The sequence below is a fragment of the Oncorhynchus nerka genome, linkage group LG28, assembly GCF_034236695.1.
Source record: "Oncorhynchus nerka isolate Pitt River linkage group LG28, Oner_Uvic_2.0, whole genome shotgun sequence".
Lineage (NCBI taxonomy): Eukaryota > Metazoa > Chordata > Actinopteri > Salmoniformes > Salmonidae > Oncorhynchus > Oncorhynchus nerka.
The window spans coordinates 33078189-33099868 of record NC_088423.1 but is presented as its reverse complement, the minus strand read 5'-3'; the positions used below and the strand labels follow the sequence as shown (position 1 = coordinate 33099868).

The window sequence follows — 21680 nt, the reverse complement described above, 5'->3', positions numbered from 1 at the left end:
AGCATGACAATGATCCCAAACACACCGCCCGGGCAACGAAGGAGTGGCTTCGTATGAAGCATTTCAAGGTCCTGGAGTGGCCTAGCCAGTCTCCAGATCTCAACCCCATAGAAAATCTTTGGAGGGAGATGAAAGTCTGTGTTGCCCAGCAACAGCCCCAAAACATCAGTGCTCTAGAGGAGATCTGCATGGAGGAATGGGCCAAAATACCAGCAACAGTGTGTGAAAACCTTGTGAAGACTTACATAACATGTTTGATCTCTGTCATTGCCAACAAAGGGTATATAACAAAGTATTGAGAAACTTTTGTTATTGACCAAATACTTATTTTCCACCATAATTTGCAAATAAATTCATTAAAAATCCTACAATGTGATTTTCTGGATCTTTTTTTCTTCTCAATTTTTCTGTCATAGTTGAAGTGTACCTATGATGAAAATTACAGGCCTCTCTCATCTTCTTAAGTGGGAGAACTTGCACAATTGGTGGCTGACTAAATACTTTTTTGCCCCACTGTACACTAAGTTGATTGTACCTTTAAACAGCTTTTAAAATTCCAGGCTTTAGAAGCTTCTGATAGGCTAATTGACATAATTTGAGTCAATTGGAGGTGTATCTGTGGATGTATTTAAAGGCCTACCTTCAAACTCAGTGCCTCTTTGATGGACCTCATGGGAAAATCAAAAGAAATCAGACAGAATTGTAGATCTCCACAAGTCTGGTTCATCCTTGGGAGCAATTTCCTAACACCTGAAGGTCCCACGTTAATCTGTACAAACAATAGTACTCAAGTATAAACACTATCGGACAACACAGCTGTCATACCGCTCAGGAAAGAGACGCGTCCTGTCTCCTAGAGATGAACGTACTTTGGTGCGAAAAGTGCAAATCAATCCTAGAACAACAGCAAAGGATCTTGTGAAGATGCTGGAGAAAACAGGCACAAAATAATCTATATTCACAGTAAAACTAGTCGTATATCGACATAACCGCCGCTCAGGAAGGAAGAAGCCACTGCTCTAAAACTAGAGGTCGACCGATTAAGATTTTTCCACGCCGATACCGATACCGATTATTTTAGGACCATAAAAGCCGATATTAATCGGCCGATTTTAACTTCATATAATACATCAATAAAATCTATTTAGCCTCAAGTAAATAATGAAACACGTTCAATTTGGTTTAAATAATGCAAAAACAAAAGTGTTGGAGAAGAAAGTACAAGTGCAATATGTGCTATGTAAGAAAGCTAACGTTTCAGTTCCTTGCTCAGAACATGAGAACATGTGAAAGCTGTTGGTTCCTTTTAATGAGTCTTCAATATTCCCAGGTAAGAAGTTTTAGGTTGTAGTTATTATAGGAATTATAGGACTATAACACTATTAGCGTGCGCAGACTAGCTAGACATTTCACTTCAGTTACACTTGCCTAATCTCGGGAGTTGATAGCCTTGAAGTCATAAACAGCGCAATGCTTGACGCACAACGAAGAGCTGCTGGCAAAACGCACGAAAGTGCTGTTTGAATGAATGTTTATGCGCCTGCTTCTGCCTACCACCACTCAAGTCAGATACTTAGATACTTGTATGCTTGTATGCTCAGTCAGATTATATGCAACGCAGCACACGCTAGATAATATCTAGGAATATCATCAAACATGTGTAGTTAACTAGTGATTATGATTGATTGTTTTTTATAAGATAAGTTTAATGCTACCTAGCAGCTTACTGCATTCGTGTAACAGGCAGTCTCCTTGTGGAGTGCAACGAGAGAAAGGCAGGTCGTTATTGCGTTGGACGAGTTAACTTTAAGGTTGCAAGGTTGGATCCCCCGAGCTGACAATGTGAAAATCTGTCGTTCTGCCCCTGAACGAGGCAGTTAACCCACCATTCCTAGGCCGTCATTGAAAATAAGAATGTGTTCTTAACTGACTTGCCTAGTTAAATAAAGGTATAAAAATATATATATACCGATTTCCGATTGTTAATCGGCCATTCCGATTAATCGGTCGACCTCTATCTAAAACCACCTTTGCAACTGCACATGTGGACAAAGATTGTACTTTTTGGAGAACTGTCTGGTCTGATGAAACAAAAATAGAACTGTTTGGCCATAATGACCATCATTATGTTTAGAGGAAAAAGGGGGAGGCTTGCAAGCTGACGAACACCATCCCAACCGTGAAGCACGGGGGTGGCAGCATCATGTTGTGGGGGTGCTTTGCTGCAGGAAGGACTGGAGCACTTCACAAAATAGATGGCATCGTAAGGGAGGAAAATTATGTGGATATATTGACATCAGTCAGGAAGTTAAAGCTTGGTCACAAATGGGTCTTCCAAATGGACAATGACCCCAAGCATACTCCCAAAGTTGTGGCAAAATGGCTTAAGTACAACAAAGTCAAGGTATTGGAGTGGCCATCACAAAGCCCTGACCTCAATCCTATAGAAAATGGGAGGGGGGCAGAACTGAAAAAGTGTGTAGGAGCAAGGAGGCCTACAAACCTGACTCAGTTACACCAGCTCTGTCAGGAGGAATGGGCCAAAATTCACCCAACTTATTGTGAGAAGCTTGTGGAAGGCTACCCAAATGTTTGACACAAGGTAAACAATTTAAAGGCAATGCTACCAAATACTAATTGAGTGCATGTAAACGTATGACCCACTGGGAATGTGATGAAATAAATAAAAGCTGAAATAAATCATTCTCTCTACTATTATTCTGATATTTCACATTCTTAAAATAAAGTGGTGGTCCTAACTAACCTAAAACAGGGAATTTCTACTAGGATTAAATGTCAGGAATTGTGAAAAACTGAGTTTAAATGTATTTGGCTAAGGTGTATGTAAACTTCCGACTTCAACTGTATGTGTTATTTCATAGTTTTGATGTCTTCACTACTATTCTACAACGTAGAAAATAGTACAAATAAAGAAAAAACCCTTGAATGAGTAGGTGTCCAAACTTTTGACTGGTACTGTATAAAACATAAAAATAACACTTAACTCTCACATTAGAGGGGGAGTGGGAATAAAACATGATAGGCTAAACAGTGCTAAATAAACAATAACATTTCACCCATCATTGTAATTCCCAATGTCTGATCTTCTGATGGAAAAGACATTGGCAGGATATTCAAACACAGTTCTGGCCTGTATTTGGCCACTTAGGCGGCTGACGCAGCAGTTCTGGATTCTTAGACAGGGCGCTTGCTTGCCAAGAACAGTTCGGCATATTTTGGGGTGTAAAACATACGTGTTGATCCCTCGCCAGTCACCTTGGACCGGGCTGGGAAGAGGAATCCATATCGGATGCTGGGCGCCCTGCATTAATTGTGCAGCTCATCATACTCTTTCCGTTGGTTCCTTACCTCTAAAGCAAGATCTGGGTAGAAAGACACCCTTGCTCCTTTGTAGTTAAGGGGGAAATGTTGACTCGCCAGTTTGAGGATGAGATCCCAGGTATGTGGGTAGTGCAGCTGTGCGATGAATGGCCTTGGTGTCGCACACCCTAGGCCGGCTTTGTTGCTTGTGATCTATTTGTACGGCCGATCAGGAAGGGCGTTTTGAAGTGTTATATCCCCAGCAGTGTCGGTATCAGCTCCAATACTAATAGTGCCAGAATAACAACCTTTCCCTCAAAGTAACCAAGACTAAGGAGATGATTGTGGACTACAGGAAAAGGACAACCGAGCACGCCCCCATTCTCATCGATGGAGCTGTAGTGGAGCAGGTTGAGAGCTTCAAATTCCTTGGTGTCCACATCAACAACAACTAGAATGGTCCAAACACACAAAGACGGTCGTGAAGAGGGCAAAACAAAGCCTATTCCCCCTCAGGAAACTAAAAATATTTGGCATGGGCCCTGAGATCTTCAAAAGGTTCTACAGCTGGAACATTGAGAGCATCCTGACTGGTTGCATCACTGCCTGGTACAGAAATTGCTCAGTCTCCGACCCCAAGCCACTACAGAGGGTAGAGCGTACGGCCCTGTACATCACTGGGGCTAAGTTGCCTGCCATCCAGGACCTCTACACCAGGCGGTGTCAGAGGAAGGCCCTAAAAATTGTCAAAACCCCAGCCACCCCAGTCATAGACTGTTCTCTCTACTACTGCATGGCAAGTGGTACCGGAGTGCCAAGTCTAGGGAAAAAAGGCTTCTCAACAGTTTCTACCCCAAGCCATAAGACACCTGAACAGGTAATCAAATGGCTACTCGGACTATTTGCATTGTTTGCCCCCCCAACCCCTCTTTTACGCTGCTGCTACTCTCTGTTTATCATATATGCATAGTCACTTTATACATTCATGTACATACTACCTCAATTGGCCCAACCAACCAGTGCTCCCACACATTGGCTAACCGGGCTATCTGCATTGTGTCCCACTAACCGCCACCCACCAACCCCTCTTTTACGCTACTGCTACTCTCTGTTCATCATATATGCATAGTCACCTTAACCATATCTACATGTACATACTACCTTAAACAGCCTGACTAACTGGTGTCTGTATGTAGCCTCGCTACTGTTATTTTTCACTGTCTTTTTACTGTTGTTTTATTTCTTTACTTACCTATTGTTCACCTAATACCTTTATTGCACTATTGGTTTGAGCCTGTAGGTAAGAATTTCACTGTAAGGTCTACTACGCCTGTTGTATTCGGCGAACGTGACAAATAAACTTTGATTTGAATGCGATTTGAGCATTTCCAGTTGGGCTTTCAGGGCTTTGTTGTCATTTTTGAACATTTTGCACTGTTTCTCAATGTCCTGTAGCCTGGCCTCCTGATCAACTGTCGTCTGCTCGACCTCATGCACCCTGACCTTGATTGCCTTCACAGTTTCTGTCAAAGTCCCAATAGTCTTTGAGATATCAGCCAACCTTGTGTCCACCTTTGTGAGTTTATAGCAGCCAGTAGGTCACTCTGAGTGGGTTCTGTAAGGAGCTCTTGGGAGCTAGCATCTTCAGCTAACTCCCTGTGGGTCAGCGATGTTGGCATTGGTCTGTTGTCTGTCTCATCCAAATGATCTTGCTTAGCGCCCCGTTTTTTGGTGCCTTTTCCTCTTGTCATCTTGTCACACAATGTTTGAAATTATAGGTTGTGAGAGATTAAGAGCAATATGAATTTGTTGGTGCTCATGGGTCCTTTTATATGGAAAGGATCATAGCTATGAAGCCTCTCTCACACAATGTTGGTGTTGGTGACTTAACTCTTCCCACAGCTTAACTAAGCAGTCAGAACATAACTAGAGGCAGCTAAGAAAAATAAACCACATGAGCAGACCCAGGAAAGAACACGGCCAAATAACCCAAATTAAGTAAAATAATCAAACCACACTGTGTAGTTTAAACCACCACACCCACACACCGCCACCCAGCAAATGCTTGGGTTATGAAATCAGTTATGAAAAGAGCCATTTTGAAATGGGGGTGTGGACTCTGCTTTCCAGGGTGCATTCATGAGTGGTCATTAGTGCAGCTTGACAGAAAAGGAACAACTAAACACATCCAGCAGGGAGAGAAAGACAGAAATAGAGGGTGAGAGAGAGAGAAAGATGGGGAGAGTAAGAAAAGAGAGAGAGAGAGAGAGATCAAATGACAGACAGGGCATGGGGGTGAAGGAAGAAAAGCCCCAAAAAGCTGAAGTAATCACAGCGCACTCGGTTCAATCACAGGTTTTGTTGTGAACCCTACATGAACCATCACTCCACTCCCTGGTGTTCCCATGTGTTCCTAGAGAGAGAGATGCACTCAGCCAGGCAAACCATAACAACTCCAGCAGGGACACACAGAATCCATAACACTGAGTGAACATTCTGCCCTAGACACCACTGAGACACAGCTTGACAACGCCAACGGTCAAGGAGTTGAAGTGCGTAATACCTCCCTTGGAGACGTCACACGGGGAGACATTTACAGCAATGCTGTGCAATCTATCAAACTACAGTTCAACTGACTAAACCTAACTCAGTATATGTACAAAAAGATGCTAATTCGACAAATAGACGCACACACACACACACACAAAATTAAAGGTATACTTGGCAATGAGGCCCTTTATCTCCTTCCCCAGAGTCAGATGAACTCGTGGATACCATTTTTATGTCCAGTATGATGGAAGTTAGAGCTAGTTTCCGAGCCACTGCTAACTAGGGTTAGCGCAATGACTGGAAGTCTATGGGTATCTGCTAGCATGCTGGAGAAGTAGATAAAGGGCCTCATTGCCAAAATCCCAAAGTATCCCTCACATCCTACACACAGTCCCACACAGATTCAACAATTTCTCCCACACACACACATGACATTGACAAAAAATGCACAATGAAACCTATAACTGCAGATGGACAAATTAATTCAATACAAATTGCTGACAATTCTTAGCACCTCCACGGATACCTCACTGGCTCAGAATATAATCATTTGTGCAAGAGGGAAGGGCAAACCAAATGACCCCAATTTGTAGCAGACATTTATTTAAATTGATTATTTTCCCCCTCTGCATCTTAATAATTGGCCTGGTCCATTAAAGAAGGATAACAATTCATCTTACTTGACAATCTCACACCACAATTGCGCCTGGCACTTAATTGATCTGCTCAGCCTATTGTTCTTGGTGAATAGCATAAAGAGCAGGGGGACTGGGATTGCTACGATTGGGACAAATTATCATTGATCGCTCTGCTTTTGTGGAGCATGCCAAAACTGGCATGACATCATCGACTGGGGGAGAAAACTATTGTGAGGTGCAGGGTTCTATGGTTCTAACTCCCTGTTGATGGAAGCGACTCCACACTGAAGCAGACGCTCTAACAAAGACTGACTGACACAGACAGACCAGAGAATGGTAGGCAGAACCACTGTCAAACTCCCATTTAGGAAGAGAAAGGAATGCCAACATTTACATGTTGAATGCCCACATTGTAATAGCTATTCAATTGATGAGCTCAAGACAGACCACCATCAGAGAAGACTAATACCTCCTTCAGAAGGCGTCTGTCAGAAAGAGATTTCACCATGGCCATACTCACACAAGGCGGAGAAATAATTTTAAGTGTACTAATTTGATTTATATGTCTACATAAGCAGTGGGTACACTGAACAGAGATGGATACATACAGTGTTTACAAACATCTTACAAAGAAAGCAGACCACATTGTTCCACTTTTCAAATCACAACAAGCATTCTCTCATTCTTCATGGTAATCCCATTGTGATGGTGACGGTCACAGAAAACATAGTGACATCGTTGGAGCCTCCTGGCCTTCTAGTCTCTGGGAAAATAGGGAGAGCCTGAGTCATAAGTTACACAGTTCCAAGTGTGTGTGTGTGTGTGTCTATTCTTACATGAGGGATGGCCCTCTCTCTCATCATAGCAGGATTAACCTTTTACTGCAGTGGGATAAATCAGGGTCACACAGTGTTTCTTGGTAGTCTTAAACAAATCTACTTTGAAACAAAAGTATAGATCTCGCACACATGGTTATGCATCCCAATATTACACTTTATATACACTACCTTTCAAAAGTTTGGGGTCACTTAGAAATGTCCTTGTTTTTGAAAGAAAAGCAAAATGTTGTCCATTAAAATAACATCAAATTGATCAGAAATACAGTGCAGACATTGTTAATGTTGTAAATGACTATTGTAGCTGGAAACAGCTGATTTTTTTATGGAATATCTACATAGGCATACAGAGGCCTATTATCAGCAACCCTCACCAGTCTCAACGTCAACAGTGAAGAGACAACTCCGGGATGCTGGCCAGAGTTCCTCTGTCCAGTGTCTGTGTTCTTTTGCCCATCTTAATATTACATTTTTATTGGCCATTCTGAGATATGGCTTTTTCTTTGCAACTCTGCCTAGAAGGCCAGCATCCTGGAGTCGCCTATTCACAGTTTTCTATTTACCTTTATTTAACTAGGCAAGTCAGTTAAGAACAAATTCTTATTTTCAATGACAGCCTAGGAACAGTGGGTTAACTGCCTGTTCAGGGGCAGAACGACAGATTTGTACCTTGTCAGCTTGAACTTGCAACCTTCCAGTTACTAGTCCAACGCTCTAACCACTAGGCTACCCTGCCGCCCCATGTTGACGTTGAGACTGGTGTTTTGCGAGTACTATTTCATGAAACTGCCAGTTGAGGACTTGTGAGGCGTCTGTTTCTCAAACTAGACACTCTAAATTACTTGTCCTCTTGCTCAGTTGTGCACCGGGGCCTCCCACTCCTCTTTCTATTCTGGTTAGAGATAGTTTGCGCTGTTCTGTGAAGGGAGTAGTACACAGCGTTGTATGAGATCTTCAGTTTCTTGTCAATTTCTCGCATGGAATAGCCTTCATTTCTCAGAACAAGAATACACTGACAAGTTTCAGAAGAAACTGGCCATTTTGAGCCTGTAATTGAACCTACAAATGCTGATGCTCCAGATACTCAACTAGTCTAAAGGCCAGTTTTATTGCTTCTTTAATCAGTACAACAGTTCTCAGCTGTACTAACATAATTGCAAAAGGGGTTTCTAATGATCAATTAGCCTTTTAAAATGATAAACTTGGATCAGTTAACACAACGTGCCATTGGAACACAGGAGTGATGGTTGCTGATAAATGGGCCTCTGTACGCCTATGTAAATATTCCATTTAAAAAATCTGCTGTTTCCAGCTACAATAGTCATTTACAACATTAACAATGTCTACACTGTATTTGTGATCAATTTGTTGTTATTTTCATAGACAAAAAATATAGCTTTTCTTTCAAAAACAAGGAAATGTCTAAGTGACCCCAAACTTTTGAACGGTAATGTACATCTCAAAAGACTGAAATATAACAAAGGCGTTTGACATAGAAATACCAGATTTTCTGAAATTAAAAAAACATATCATATTTATTCATTATGAAATATATTAATAACGTTCCACCCATAAGGCCACTAGAGGGCACTCAGTCATTCAACTACAGGAAAGGGCTACCTCACTCTCTGGACAGATGGCCATCCAGCTCTCCCCCACCCCACCCTTCAAACACACAGCTCAGCTTAACACAGTGGCAATTTCAGTTCACTGTGCACAAAAAAATACCCACTATCAGCTGCGTCATCACTGTACCCCGCCTGAGGCTTAAACATGCATAACGGTAATCACAACACACACACAAACACATTGTGTATGAGAAACACATGTTTGGTGATGTAAGAGGTCACTCCTGTGTTCTCAGACAACTAAAATATGTAGGATACGCCTGTGAGAACTAGACTCCTACGCCTGCTCTCCCTAAAGTATGCACATGAACACCAGGACAGCCATTGCCCATCAACCATTTAACAGAAGTTTGGGAAACATTAACTGTTCCTAGGACAGGCAAGCCATTTCTACAGTAGATCTGGTCAGACATTTAGGTTTGTTTCAAATGAAATGTGTCTATTTTCATTTGCTTCATCACTGTGGATGCCATTGGGAGAGACGATTATCTTGATCCACAGGGATCAAAAACCAAAATGGTTATATTCATATCAGACATGCTCTTTAATATCATGCCGTTTTACAGGTAATCCTGGAGGGGCGAACCAGGTGTTTGTGGTTTAGATGTTGAGTTTCTAGTATCTCAGTCATCAAATGGTTCAGTCCCCCACATCATAGCCGTGTCTAAATGACCACGAGGGAACTCTGTTTGTAATGTCATGAGCATTGTACAAAAACAACATTAAATTCAGTATATTCCAGTATTTATAAGACACGCACAGCAGCCCGATACAATACAGTGCATTTATGAAATGTGGTCTAGTGGAAGGAGCTCTGAGGGGCTTGTCAGTAGGCCAGGAAGTAGAAGAGCAGCCCATTCTCATTTAGAAGTCTCAGAATGAATCTAGAAAGACCCTAACTGTGTTCATATTCAGAGGCCACATCCTGATGTGGTGCGAGCAGGGTCATGTGCAATGTTCTTGTACTATTTGCGTGCACACTCCCTGTACAGTAGTTATTTTGTGCAGGGATGTTTCTCACCACCTCGCCTGTATACAGTATGTGACACCATTTTCAGAAAACCCCCAGAGGGTTTGGATGCTGAGGAAACTGAGAGGCTGTGTAAAAAGAAGTGCTTGATGTTCTTTGCTCTATAAATACAGTGTCGTGTTCTCAAAACAACTTTTACAATCCCTCCTCTCAGAGCTGTTCAGGCTGTCCGTGCAGGAAAGAAGGCCTTCATGTTTTGGATACTTCACCCCTCCTTGGCTACATATGCATGAGGTCTCTATCAGTTTTCACACTCTGATCCGTTTCCAAATTCCACGTCCCGAGCTAAGTTAGAGAAGCACATCAGGACTGGAGGGACTGAGGAGGAACAAATGCAAATAGAGTAGATAAGGGGGGGATGCAGCAACGAATACAGATTGTAATATCCGTTTCGTTTTGGCTATTTACATCACAGAGATTCTATGGTGCTCCTCAGAGCTTACAACAACTTCTAGAAATGCAGATAAGAAATGGAGGGAAGGGGATAAGGGAATGGAGAGAGGGGGGCGAGGGAATGGAGAGAGGAAGGGTGAGGGGAAAGTAACAAGCAGACCGGCTATCTAGATTCATTAATTAAGATACTGTGCGTTCCCCATCACCAGGATGCTCTCTGATTAACATTGTGTCCATATCTTTATGATTCTCATATTCTTGTCAAAAAGGAATTTGATTTCTGTGGGAATGATGTTATAATTAGGCAAGTACAGCTACTATAGAGATGTATAACTACTTGAATCTTCCCTTCTGAGTTCAGTGTTCCGAGTTCAACGGCTTGTACAATGTTGGATAAATTCAGTGCACGTGACACCAGCAAGTGCTGCTTGACAAATAAATGAACTAAATGAATGCACTCAGCATGTTTGTAGTGAGATGAGATTCAGGAAAAAAAATCTAATTAGGAAAGTCTTGAAAAGGCAAGTTTAAACGACCAGAGGCCTAGAATCCCCCATATCAGAAGTTTCCTTTGAAAGATCATAATATTATTATCCCTCGCTAAGTGCACAATGTACTGCAGATTCACTAGAGGAAAAGGAAACACATTTACTGGTTCTGTAGCAATTATTTATTTTCAAACTATACCACTTAAAAAATATGAGCAATAGGTTTTTGGTGAAACTAACCGTTTGATCACCAAGGTAGAGTCAAGAAAGAAAGAGAAAAAGAGAGAGAAAAAGAAGAGATTAGATAAAAGGAAGGAAAAGTAAAGTGTGTAAAGAGTATAGGCCAACATGGGCCAAGCAGGAGGCAATCGCCTCAAATATATGTCTACTCGTAAACCTCACATTTTCCTACAGTTGAAGTCGGAAGTTTACATACACTTAGGCTGGAGTCATTAAAAAACTTGTTTTTCAACAACTCCACCAATATCTTGTTAACAAACTATAGTTTTGGCAAGTCGGTTAGGGCATCTACTTTGTGCATGACACAAGTAATTTCCAACAATTGTTTACAGACAGATTATTTCACTTATAATTCACTGTATCACAATTCCAGTGGGTCAGAAGTATACATACACTAAGTTGACTGTTCCTGTAAATAGCTTGGAAAATTCCAGAAAAGTATGTCATGGCTTTAGAAGCTTCTGATAGGCTAATTGACATCATTTGAGTAAGTTGGAGATGTACCTGTGGATGTATTTCAAGGCCTACCTTCAAACTCAGTGCATCAGGGGAAAATCAATAGAAATCAGCCAAGACCTCAGAAAAAAATTGTCGACCTCCACAAGTCTGGTTCATCCTTGGGAGCAATTTCCAAACGCCTGAAGGTACCACATTCATCTGAACAAACAATAGTTTGCAAGTATAAACACCATGGGACCACGCAGCCATCATACCGCTCAGGAAGGAGACGTGTTCTGTCTCCTAGAGGTGAACGTACTTTGGTGCGAAAAGTGCAAATCAATCCCAGAACAACAGCAAAGGACCTTGTGAAGATGCTGGAGGAAACAGGTACAAAAGAATCTATATCCACATTTAAACGAGTCCTATATCGACATAACCTGAAAGGCCGCTCAGCAAGGAAGAAGCCACTGCTCTAAAACCGCCATAAAAAAGCCAGAATACGGTTTGCAACTGCACATGGGGACAAAGATCATACTTTTTGGAGAAATGTCCTCTGGTCTCATGAAACAAAAATAGAACTGTTTGGCCATAATGAGCATTGTTATGTTTGGAGGAAAAAGGGGGAGGCTTGCAGGCCGAAGAACACCATCCCAACCATGAAGCACGGGGGTGGCAGCATCATGTTGTGGGGGGGTACTTTGCTGCAGGAGGGACTGGTGCACTTTACAAAATAAATGGCACCATGAGGTAGGAAAATTGTGTGGTTATACTGAAGCAACATCTCAAGACATCAGTCATGGTCGCAAATGGGTCTTCCAAACGACAATGACTCCAAGCACACTTCCAAAGTTGTGGCAAAATGGCTTGAATACAACAAAGTCAACGTATTGGAGTGGTTATCACAAAGCCCTGACCTCAATCCTATAGAAAATGTGTGGGCAGAACTGAAAAAGCGTGTGCGAGCAAGGAGGCCTACAAACCTGACTCAGTTACACCAGCTCTGTCAGGAGGAATGGGCCAAAATGCACCCAACTTATTGTGAGAAGCTTGTGGAAGGCTACCCAAATGTTTGACACAAGGTAAACAATTTAAAGGCAATGCTACCAAATACGAATTGAGTGCATGTAAACTTCTGACCCACTGGGAATGTGATGAAAGAAATAAAAGCTGAAATAAATAATTCTCTATACTGTTATTCTGACATTTCACATTCTTAAAATAAAAGTGGTGATCCTAATTGACCTAAAACAGGGGATTTTTACTAGGATGAAATGTCAGGAATTGTGAAAAACTGAGTTTAAATGTATTTGGCTAAGGTGTATGTAAACTTCCAACTTCAACTGTATAAGAGGACAGAGAATAAAATAACAAAAGTGCTTCATTGCCAGATATGCAAATCTGGCAGAGACATTTTTTTTGTCCTGCATTCAAAACAATATATACACTTAATTTGACCTCTTTATCAGGCTGTAAGAGTATGAGCTTGCATTTTTTAAATTTAGGATGCCACCGAGTGCGAGTAGCCTGAATTTTGTTTTTGGCACCATCTCGGTTGAAACTATGTTTGTTTGTGGAAATAATTCATGTATGGGTTAGCTGCAAGTTGCAAGATCTGTTTGCAGCATCCATCCTGTGGGACAGTCAGACAGTCACACTCAGGGAAACAGACTAGAGAGGGCTGCAGTGCCATAAAAAGCACAGATATCAAAATCAATAGACAAAACAAAGCAAGCTGTTTCCACTCTGATAACTCACATATTTTACTGATTACAATAGAACCACTCTAACGTCAAGCACAGTCAATGTAAGGATGAACCACATGTTTTTTTTTCATGCATCTGTCTGTCTCTCATTGATTGGCACTTAAGCTTTTATGAACCTCACACAGCATCTGTGCAGTTCCAACTTCCCTATTTGCCACTAATAATGAACTTGTTGTAATCCACTAAACTATTTGATTCACCCTAATGAATCAGATGCTCTCAGAAATCACGGAACAAAAATATTGCATTATTGCGTCAGATGATGTTACGTTCGTCTGTCCAATAGAGATTCCCCCCAGACAGGAACTGTACACTTGCCATTTCTGACATTAAAATCTGGAGATTTACAAAACAAACAAAAAAACTTTAATACAGACAGTGTGGACATAAAATCAGCCAGGGCAAATGTAAGGACAAACCATTTTTGGTTGAGAGCATAAACAAACTCAATGGTTTGAATGGGATGAAATGACCAGCTTTCATCTGGATATAGATGGTGGCACATCATTAAATCAATGTGCTGCCTTAGAATCCCTCTTCAGCGCCCCACACTCAGGTTAGATTCAGTATCCCTTTCTCACATGAATTGGCATTACCCTCCACAAACAGTACTAGTCCCACATAAAACTGGACCAGTGACCCCTAAATCCTAAAAGATTGAGGTCAAGAGCATCCTCTGCTGAAAATGGATTACATTTAAATTAGATTAAGATTACTCAATTTAGTTGTCCTTAGATAATAAATGGTTGGTATTTAGAAATATGACAGTAATTACAGTTATTTCACAGTAGTTTCAAGGTAAATAATGCAAATAGGCCTAAGTAACATTACAGCACTAAAATAGTTCCACTATTTTTTTTATTCAACATTTTTATTTAGTGCAGCAAATACCTTAATTCATTGTAACCACATCATCTGCCTGGGCCGTTTAATTTTAAATATCAAATGTGCTGTCATTTGCATCCTGATGATAGACATGCAGGTTTTAACCCAATCCAAATCTATTCAACAATATCTGACAAGTGTGACCCAGTAGTGTCTACCCTTCCTTTTAAATAGAGAGTCCAGAGGATGATGACAAATGGTCCAAGTTGCTGGATGATGCAAAGGTGCTGATTCCCTCAACTCCTCACATTAGGCCAATACAGCCCATCAATCAAGGCCTGTACTAAAGGAAAAATCTGCAGACCCTCCCCTAAGCCAACTCTACACTCAGGGATGGTTGATCAATGTTCATAATCAAATAAGCCTACATATTCACTATTTCCAATCACGTTGACCAGTTTTAAGAGGCTTTCACACTCAATCTGCCAGCAATAAGTAATGTGTTCATTATCAATCACAGAACTTTACATGTGAGTAGGAATTTACTATTTTCCACTCAATCTATACAGGTAGTCAGCCATGAACCACGGGACACACTCTTTTCACACCATTTCGCCCCGTTGGTCGGTGGGCGTAGATTTCAGCACGCATACGAGTACACAAAGTGTTGAGAACGAGACGAGCACTTGCTCATGTCCAGATCATGGAATCTACTCAACACACCGCTAAGCCATAGAGTACAGGTTGGCTAAACCTAACTACAGTAATGGATGTTACTGTTTCACCAGAGAGCCACAAAGAAGAAGTAAACAAATGTAATCACTGAATTCATCTTATGTTTGCTATTTCATACTGCCACAGAACAGAAAGAAGCTAAACAAATGATTGTGTATTTGAATTTCGCATTGTTTAAAGTTGATATCATTCACGCAGAGTAATGAGACTGGGTGTGTAAGTATGCCTCCAGGATAATATGGTAAAGTTGGTCTCATGTATAGGCCCTTGAGCAAATAACTAAGACCAAGGACACCGATTGGATTAATCGTTTTTTAAAGGTCCAATGCAGCCGTTTTTTTTTATTTATCTCAATATCAAATCCTTTCTGGGTAACAATTAATACCTGATGTTTCAGAACCTATAAGGGAAACATGGGAAACAGAGCTAAAAGGAAGAAATTGAGGAGAACCATTGGTTACAGATATGAAAATGCTCATACCTGCTCTTACAACCAAAGACATAAAATACTGCAATTTAAGATCATTCATAGGACTTACTACACTCCTACCAGAATGCATGTAATGCACACAGAAATGTCACATCTCGTTGGGAGATGCAAAAAGCACAAAGGAACCCTATTACATATGACGTGGTCCTGTGACAAATTGACACCATTTTGGGATAATGTATGTGCGATTTCTTCATTGTGTCTAGGAACCTCTAATCACCCATCTCCACGATTATGCCTTTTGGGAAATATACAGTGCCGTCAGAAAGTAATCATACCCATTGACTTATTCCACATTTCGTTGTGTTACAGCCTGAATTCAAAATTGATTATATATTATATTTTCTCACCCATCTACACGCAATACCCTATTACAACGAAGTGAAAATATGTTTTTAGAAATTGTAGCAAATGTCTTGAAAATACAGCCGTGAGTCTTTCTGGGTACGTTTCTAAGAGCTTTGAACACTTTGATTGTACAATATTTACAGATTATTGTTTTTTTAATTATTCAAGCTCTGTCATGTTGGTTGCTGATCATTGCTACACAGCCATTTTCAAGCCCTGCCATTGATTTTCAAGCCGATTTAAGTCGAAGCCGTTATTATGCCACTCAGGAAAATGTAATGTCTTGGTAAACAACTCCAGTGCATATTTGGCCATGTTTTAGGTTATTGTCCTGCTGAAAGGTTAATTTGTCTCCCAGTGTCTGTTGGAAAGCAGACTGAACCAGGTTTTCCTCTAGGACTTTGCCTGTGCTTAGCTCTGTTCTGTTTTTTTTATCCCCCCAAAAAACTCCCTAGTCCCTGCCAATGACAAGCATACCCATAACATGATGCAGCCACCAACATGCTTGAAAATGTGAAGAGTGGTACTCAGTGGTGTGTTGTGTTGGATTTTCCCCTAACATAAAGCTTTGTATTCAGAACATAAAGTTAATTTCTTTGACACATTGTTTGCAGTTTTACTTTATTTAGTACATTGTTGAAAACGGGATGCATGTTTGGGAATATTTGAATTCTGTACAGGCTTCCTTCTCTTCACTCTGTCATTTAGGTTAGTTTTGTAGAATAACTACAATGTTGTTGAACCATTCTCAGTGTTTCCTATCACAGCCATTAAACTCTGTTTTAAAGTCACCATTGACCTCACTGTGAAATTCCTAAGAGGTTTCCTTCCTCTCTGGCAACTGATTTAAGAAGGACACCTGTATCTTTATAGGGACTGGGTGTATAAATACACCATCCAAAGTGTAATTAATAACTTCAACATACTCAAAGGGATATTCAGTGTATGTTTTTGTTCTACCAATAGGTGCCCTTCTTTGTGAGGCATTGGAAAACCTCCCTAGTCTTTGTGGTTGAATCTGTGATTGAAATTCAATGCTCGACTGAGGGACCTGACAGATATTTCATGTGTGGGGTACACAGGTGAGGTAGTCATTCAAAAATCATGTTAAACACTATTATTATACAGCAACATTTGGAAAACGTCAACGGGTGTGAATACTTTCTGAAGGCACTGTAGATATTGATGATCAATATCAGAGAACGTTTTGTAATCTACCGTAGGTCTAATTGCTGCAACAACAAAAAATGTATAGCCATCAATTGGGGCGACAGGTAGGTTAGAGCGTTTGGCCAGTAACCGAAAGGTTGCTAGATTGAATCCTCGAGCTGACAAGGTAAAAAAGAAAAATCTGCCCCTGAACAAGGCAGTTAACCTACTGTTCCCCGGTAAGCTGTCATTGTAAATAAGAATTTGTTCTGAACTGACCAAAATTATTTGTTCACTACATGACCAAAAGTATGTGGACACCTGCTCGCCGAACATCTCATTCCAAAATCATGGGCATTAATATGGAGTTGGTCTCTCATTTGCTGCTATAGCAACCTCCACTCTTCTGGGAAGGCTTTCCACCAGATGTTGGAACATTGCTGCAGGGACTTGCTTCCATTCAGCCACAAGATCATTAGTGAGGTCGGGCACTGATGTTGGGCGATTAGGCCTGGCTCGCAGTCGGCATTCCAATTCTTCCCAAAGATGTTCAATGGGGTTGAGATCAGGGCTCTGTGCAGGCCAGTCAAGTTCTTCCAAACCGAACTCAACATGCTTTCTGTTCCCAAGAAAGCTAAGGTAACTGAGCTAAACGACTATTGCCCCATACCACTCACTTCAGTCATCATGAAGTGCTTTGAGAGACTAGTCAAGGATCATATCACCTCCACCCTACCTGACACTCTAGATCCACTCCAATTTGCTTACCGCCCCAATAGGTCCACAGACGACGCAATCGCAATCACACTGCCCTAACCCATCTGGACAAGAGGAATACCTATGCAAGAATGCTGTTCATCGATTGCAGCTCAGCATTTAACACCAAAGTACCCTCCAAACTCGACCCTGGGTCTCGACCCCGCCCTGTGCAACTGGGTCCTGGACTTTCTGACAGGCCACCCCCAGGTGGTGAGGGTAGGTAACAACATCTCCACCCCGCTGATCCTCAACACTGGGGCCCCACAAGGATGCGTTCTCAGCCCTGTACTCCGTGTTCACCCATGACTGCGTGGCCATGCACGCCTCCAACTCAGTCATCAAGTTTGCAGACGACACTACAGTGGTAGGCTTGATTACCAACAACGACGAGACGGCTACAGGGAGGAAGTGAGGGCCCTCGGGGTGTGGTGTCAGTAAAATAACCTTGCACTCAACGTCAACAAAACAAAGGAGATGATTGTGGACTTCAGGAAACAGCAGAGGGAGCACCCCCCTTTCTACATCGACGGGACAGTAGTTGAGAAGGTGGAAAGTTTTAAGTTCCTCGGCATACACATCACGGACAAACTGAAATGGTCCAGCCACACAGTCAGCGTGGTGAAGAAGGCACCTCTTCAACCTCAGGAGGCTGAAGAAATTCGGCTTGTCACCGAAAACACTCAAACTAACAGATCGAGAGCATCTTGTCGGGCTGTATCACCGCCTGGTACGGCAACTGCTCTGCCCACAACCGTAAGGCTCTCCAGAGGGTAGTGAGGTCTGCACAACGCATCACCGGGGGCAAACTACCTGCCCTCCAGGACACCTACACCACCGATATCACAGGCAGGCCAAAAAGATCATCAAGGACAACAACCATCCGAGCCACTGCCTGTTCACCCCGCTATCATCCAGAAGGCGAGGTCAGTACAGGTGCATCAAAGCTGGGACCGAGAGACTGAAAAACAGCCATCACTAACATTGAGTGGCTGCTGCCAACATACTGACTCAAATCTCTAGCCACTTTAATAATTAAAAATTGGATGCAATAAATGTATCACTAGGCACTTTAAACAATGCTACTTAATATAATGTTTACATACCCTACATTACTCATCTCATATGTATATACTGTACTCTATACCATCTACTGCATCTTGCCTATGCCGCTCGTTCATCGCTCATCCATATATTTATATGTACATATTCTTATTAATTAATTTACACTTGTGTGTATAAGGTATCTGTTGTGAAATTGTTAGATTACTTGTTAGATATTATTGCACGGTCGGAACTAGAAGCACAAGCATTTCGCTACACTCACATTAACATCTGCTAACCATGTGTGTGTGACCAATAAAATTAGATTTGAAATCAGATAGTACTTTTGACAAAAGTAGCTCAATAAAACAGCGAATTTGCCCACACTTTCTGAATCATGAATTCACTGCCAGTGTAGCAGAGCTAGGCCTACATCCCACCCCTTACAGAACCAATCAGTCGATATAGTCGAGAACAATCATCAGAAATCACGCGATATGAATTAGACAGTGGGGCATCGCCTGACCTACTAGTTGGTCAGAAGCTTCAAATCAACGTTTCATATCGTAATTTCCAAGTAGGCTGTAATGATATTTTTTATTGTGCTGTAACTGAAACTAGAAGAAGATCTTCTGATGTCCTTTCCCTTCGTCAAAGGTACGTAATGAATTTTTAAAAAGTGTTTTAACCCCGGGATAGCACGCTAGTATGACACATAGTAGGGAATATTTTTTTTTGAGTGCAATTCGATCTACAGTACATCTACACCACAACTATGAAACATTGATTTGAACTTTCTGACCAACCAACTAATTTCAATTGTATTGGGTGTACATCCGGCAACGTCATGAGTCACGTGACCCGTTTATCTTCAACCTAGCTTCAGGCGCCGCCCCACTGATTCATATCGGTTGATTTCTGATCATCGTTGACGGTTATAGACTGATTGCAATTGTATTGGGGTGTACATCCGGCAACGTAACCCGTTTTTTTGGCAGTTGTTTCAGTACAGCACTACAGGGAGAGAACAAACTCCACTGAACTAGTTTCAATGTGTGGAATCACTTGGGAGTTTCTGGACTTTGGGTAAACTTCTCCTTTAAATAGTGTGTCCCAGGAATCACCCTTAGTGGTGTGTGCAACACCTAGATGCATCCAGTTTTCAGGGATACAGTATCTTCAACCTAGCTTCCAGTTTCCCCTGAACTGGACGTGGGGACTGTGCTCAGGCATTTATTTAACGCCTGCTAAGTTAGGTTAGCCATGAAATGACAGCAATTGCAAGCCCCAACCACAAGATCAAAAAAACATGGCTTTATCTGTTGAGTCTACAGGTGACTGCTGCTCGGCCTATTTGATAGGGCAATCGATAAGATTCCCCTGAGATCATTATTTGGACAAAAACCACCCTTGCGGGAAATGTAAAGACTTTATATTGTGGCGTGGCCAGGGAGCAATAACAAAGGAATGCGCCGGGTTATGGAGTCATGACTCTCGATATTGGTTGAAGATTTTGAAGCATCAGCGGCATACCAATAATTGTCTACTTCAGACCGAGGTTGTAATACTGTCTAGTTGAATTTGTCTTTGAACAAAGGTTACAAAGTAGTCTAGACCAACCAATACTCCATTAGAATGTTACTTTGAAACATTATATTTGTGGATACTTACTTGAATCTTCCCTGACAGTGTTGACACAGGTCTCCAACCCATCCTTGGTCACAGACGCAAGTCCCATTGGTGCATTTCCCAGAGAAGCAATTTTTATCACAGGACTTGGAGACTGATGCTTCGGTGTAAAACACCAAGTACAGCATAAGAAATGCCCCAAAATATATTTGTATGTCCTGGGGTCTCGTATTTGAATATTTAGTCCATGTGCGTCGACGCATTCCTCGGCAGTCCCCACCCATTCTTCTTTAGAAACAGGTAAAGGTCTACTTTTCTGGTGAAGACTCCCTTATTCACACTTAAACAGCTGGAGTGACCAACTATACGTCACTTATTGGTAATGCATCATTTGTAAACAAAGCAGTGGCGTATGCATGGGATAGCCATAAAGCTTAATAATACATACACTCAACGTCCAAATAGGCTTATTTATAGGCTATATAAACATAACTCTGAAATCTGAGCATATTGCTGGAGTCATCTCAGGCATCTAACGTTAGAGCATCATAGGACAACGAAACCTGAAAATTTGCACTGACTTTAATGCACTCCTATTAAACTTTCTTGAACTAATGAATGCACACACCGTTATTCCCTCAGGCTAAGAAGCCATTTTAAAAAACCAAAGAAAATTGTTGTGTATAAGTTGTAGGCCTATTCTAAATGAAGTATTTTCCAAGCAATTTTCAAGTTCGCCATTCTAATGTTTCCAGAAAAACTGGAAGAAAAGAGTTTGTCACAGGATTGATGTTAGTTCTGGATTCCTATTTCCATTGCAAGAGTCGGTTTTGGATGTTGTTCGCTGCGGTGGAGAATGCAGCAACCCGGACAAATAGATCAAGTTGACCGTTCTCCGTTCCGCTTTTTCCCACGTCCAGGTTAGGCGCATTCACCGAAGATAACGAGTTATTTGCATTAAAATCCTTTTAATCCTTATCAGAGAGAGCGATATTCACCGATGAATAACAACACGAGTCCCATACGTGAAGATGCTCGCACAGCTGGTTTTTCAACGGTGAAACTCCTGGACAAAGCTCTGAGCATGAGCAGTGCAAAATTACGCATTTAAAGAGACAGTAGCTACACGATTCAGCTGTATGGAGCGATAGTGTTCCTGACGTATACCTGGGAATTACAATACTAGAACAAAACTTGCTAATGTTGGGATGAATGTCAGCCATTTTGGTCAGGGAGTTGGTCAACCATGGTTTACCAGTGCTGTGATAAGATATTGTGTAAAATAATGTATTTGAAGAATTTATCAGCACAGTTTGATAGATAGCTAGCCAGGCAGTTTTAGAGTAATGATTCCAAACATGTTTCAAATGAATGAC

The 21680-nt window shown here is 41.5% G+C and overlaps 1 protein-coding gene across 1 annotated transcript in view; it reads right to left on the bottom strand.

Moving 5' to 3' along the window:
• Positions 1-21362, bottom strand: part of LOC115113159 (attractin-like protein 1) — a 312747-nt gene extending 291385 nt beyond the window's left edge. The window contains exon 1 of the mRNA XM_029640467.2: positions 20347-21362. Coding sequence (XP_029496327.2) covers positions 20347-20588 — 242 coding nt within the window. The 5' untranslated portion in view covers positions 20589-21362. The remainder of the gene's footprint in view (positions 1-20346) is intronic.
• Between the last annotated feature and the right edge of the window lie 318 nt (positions 21363-21680).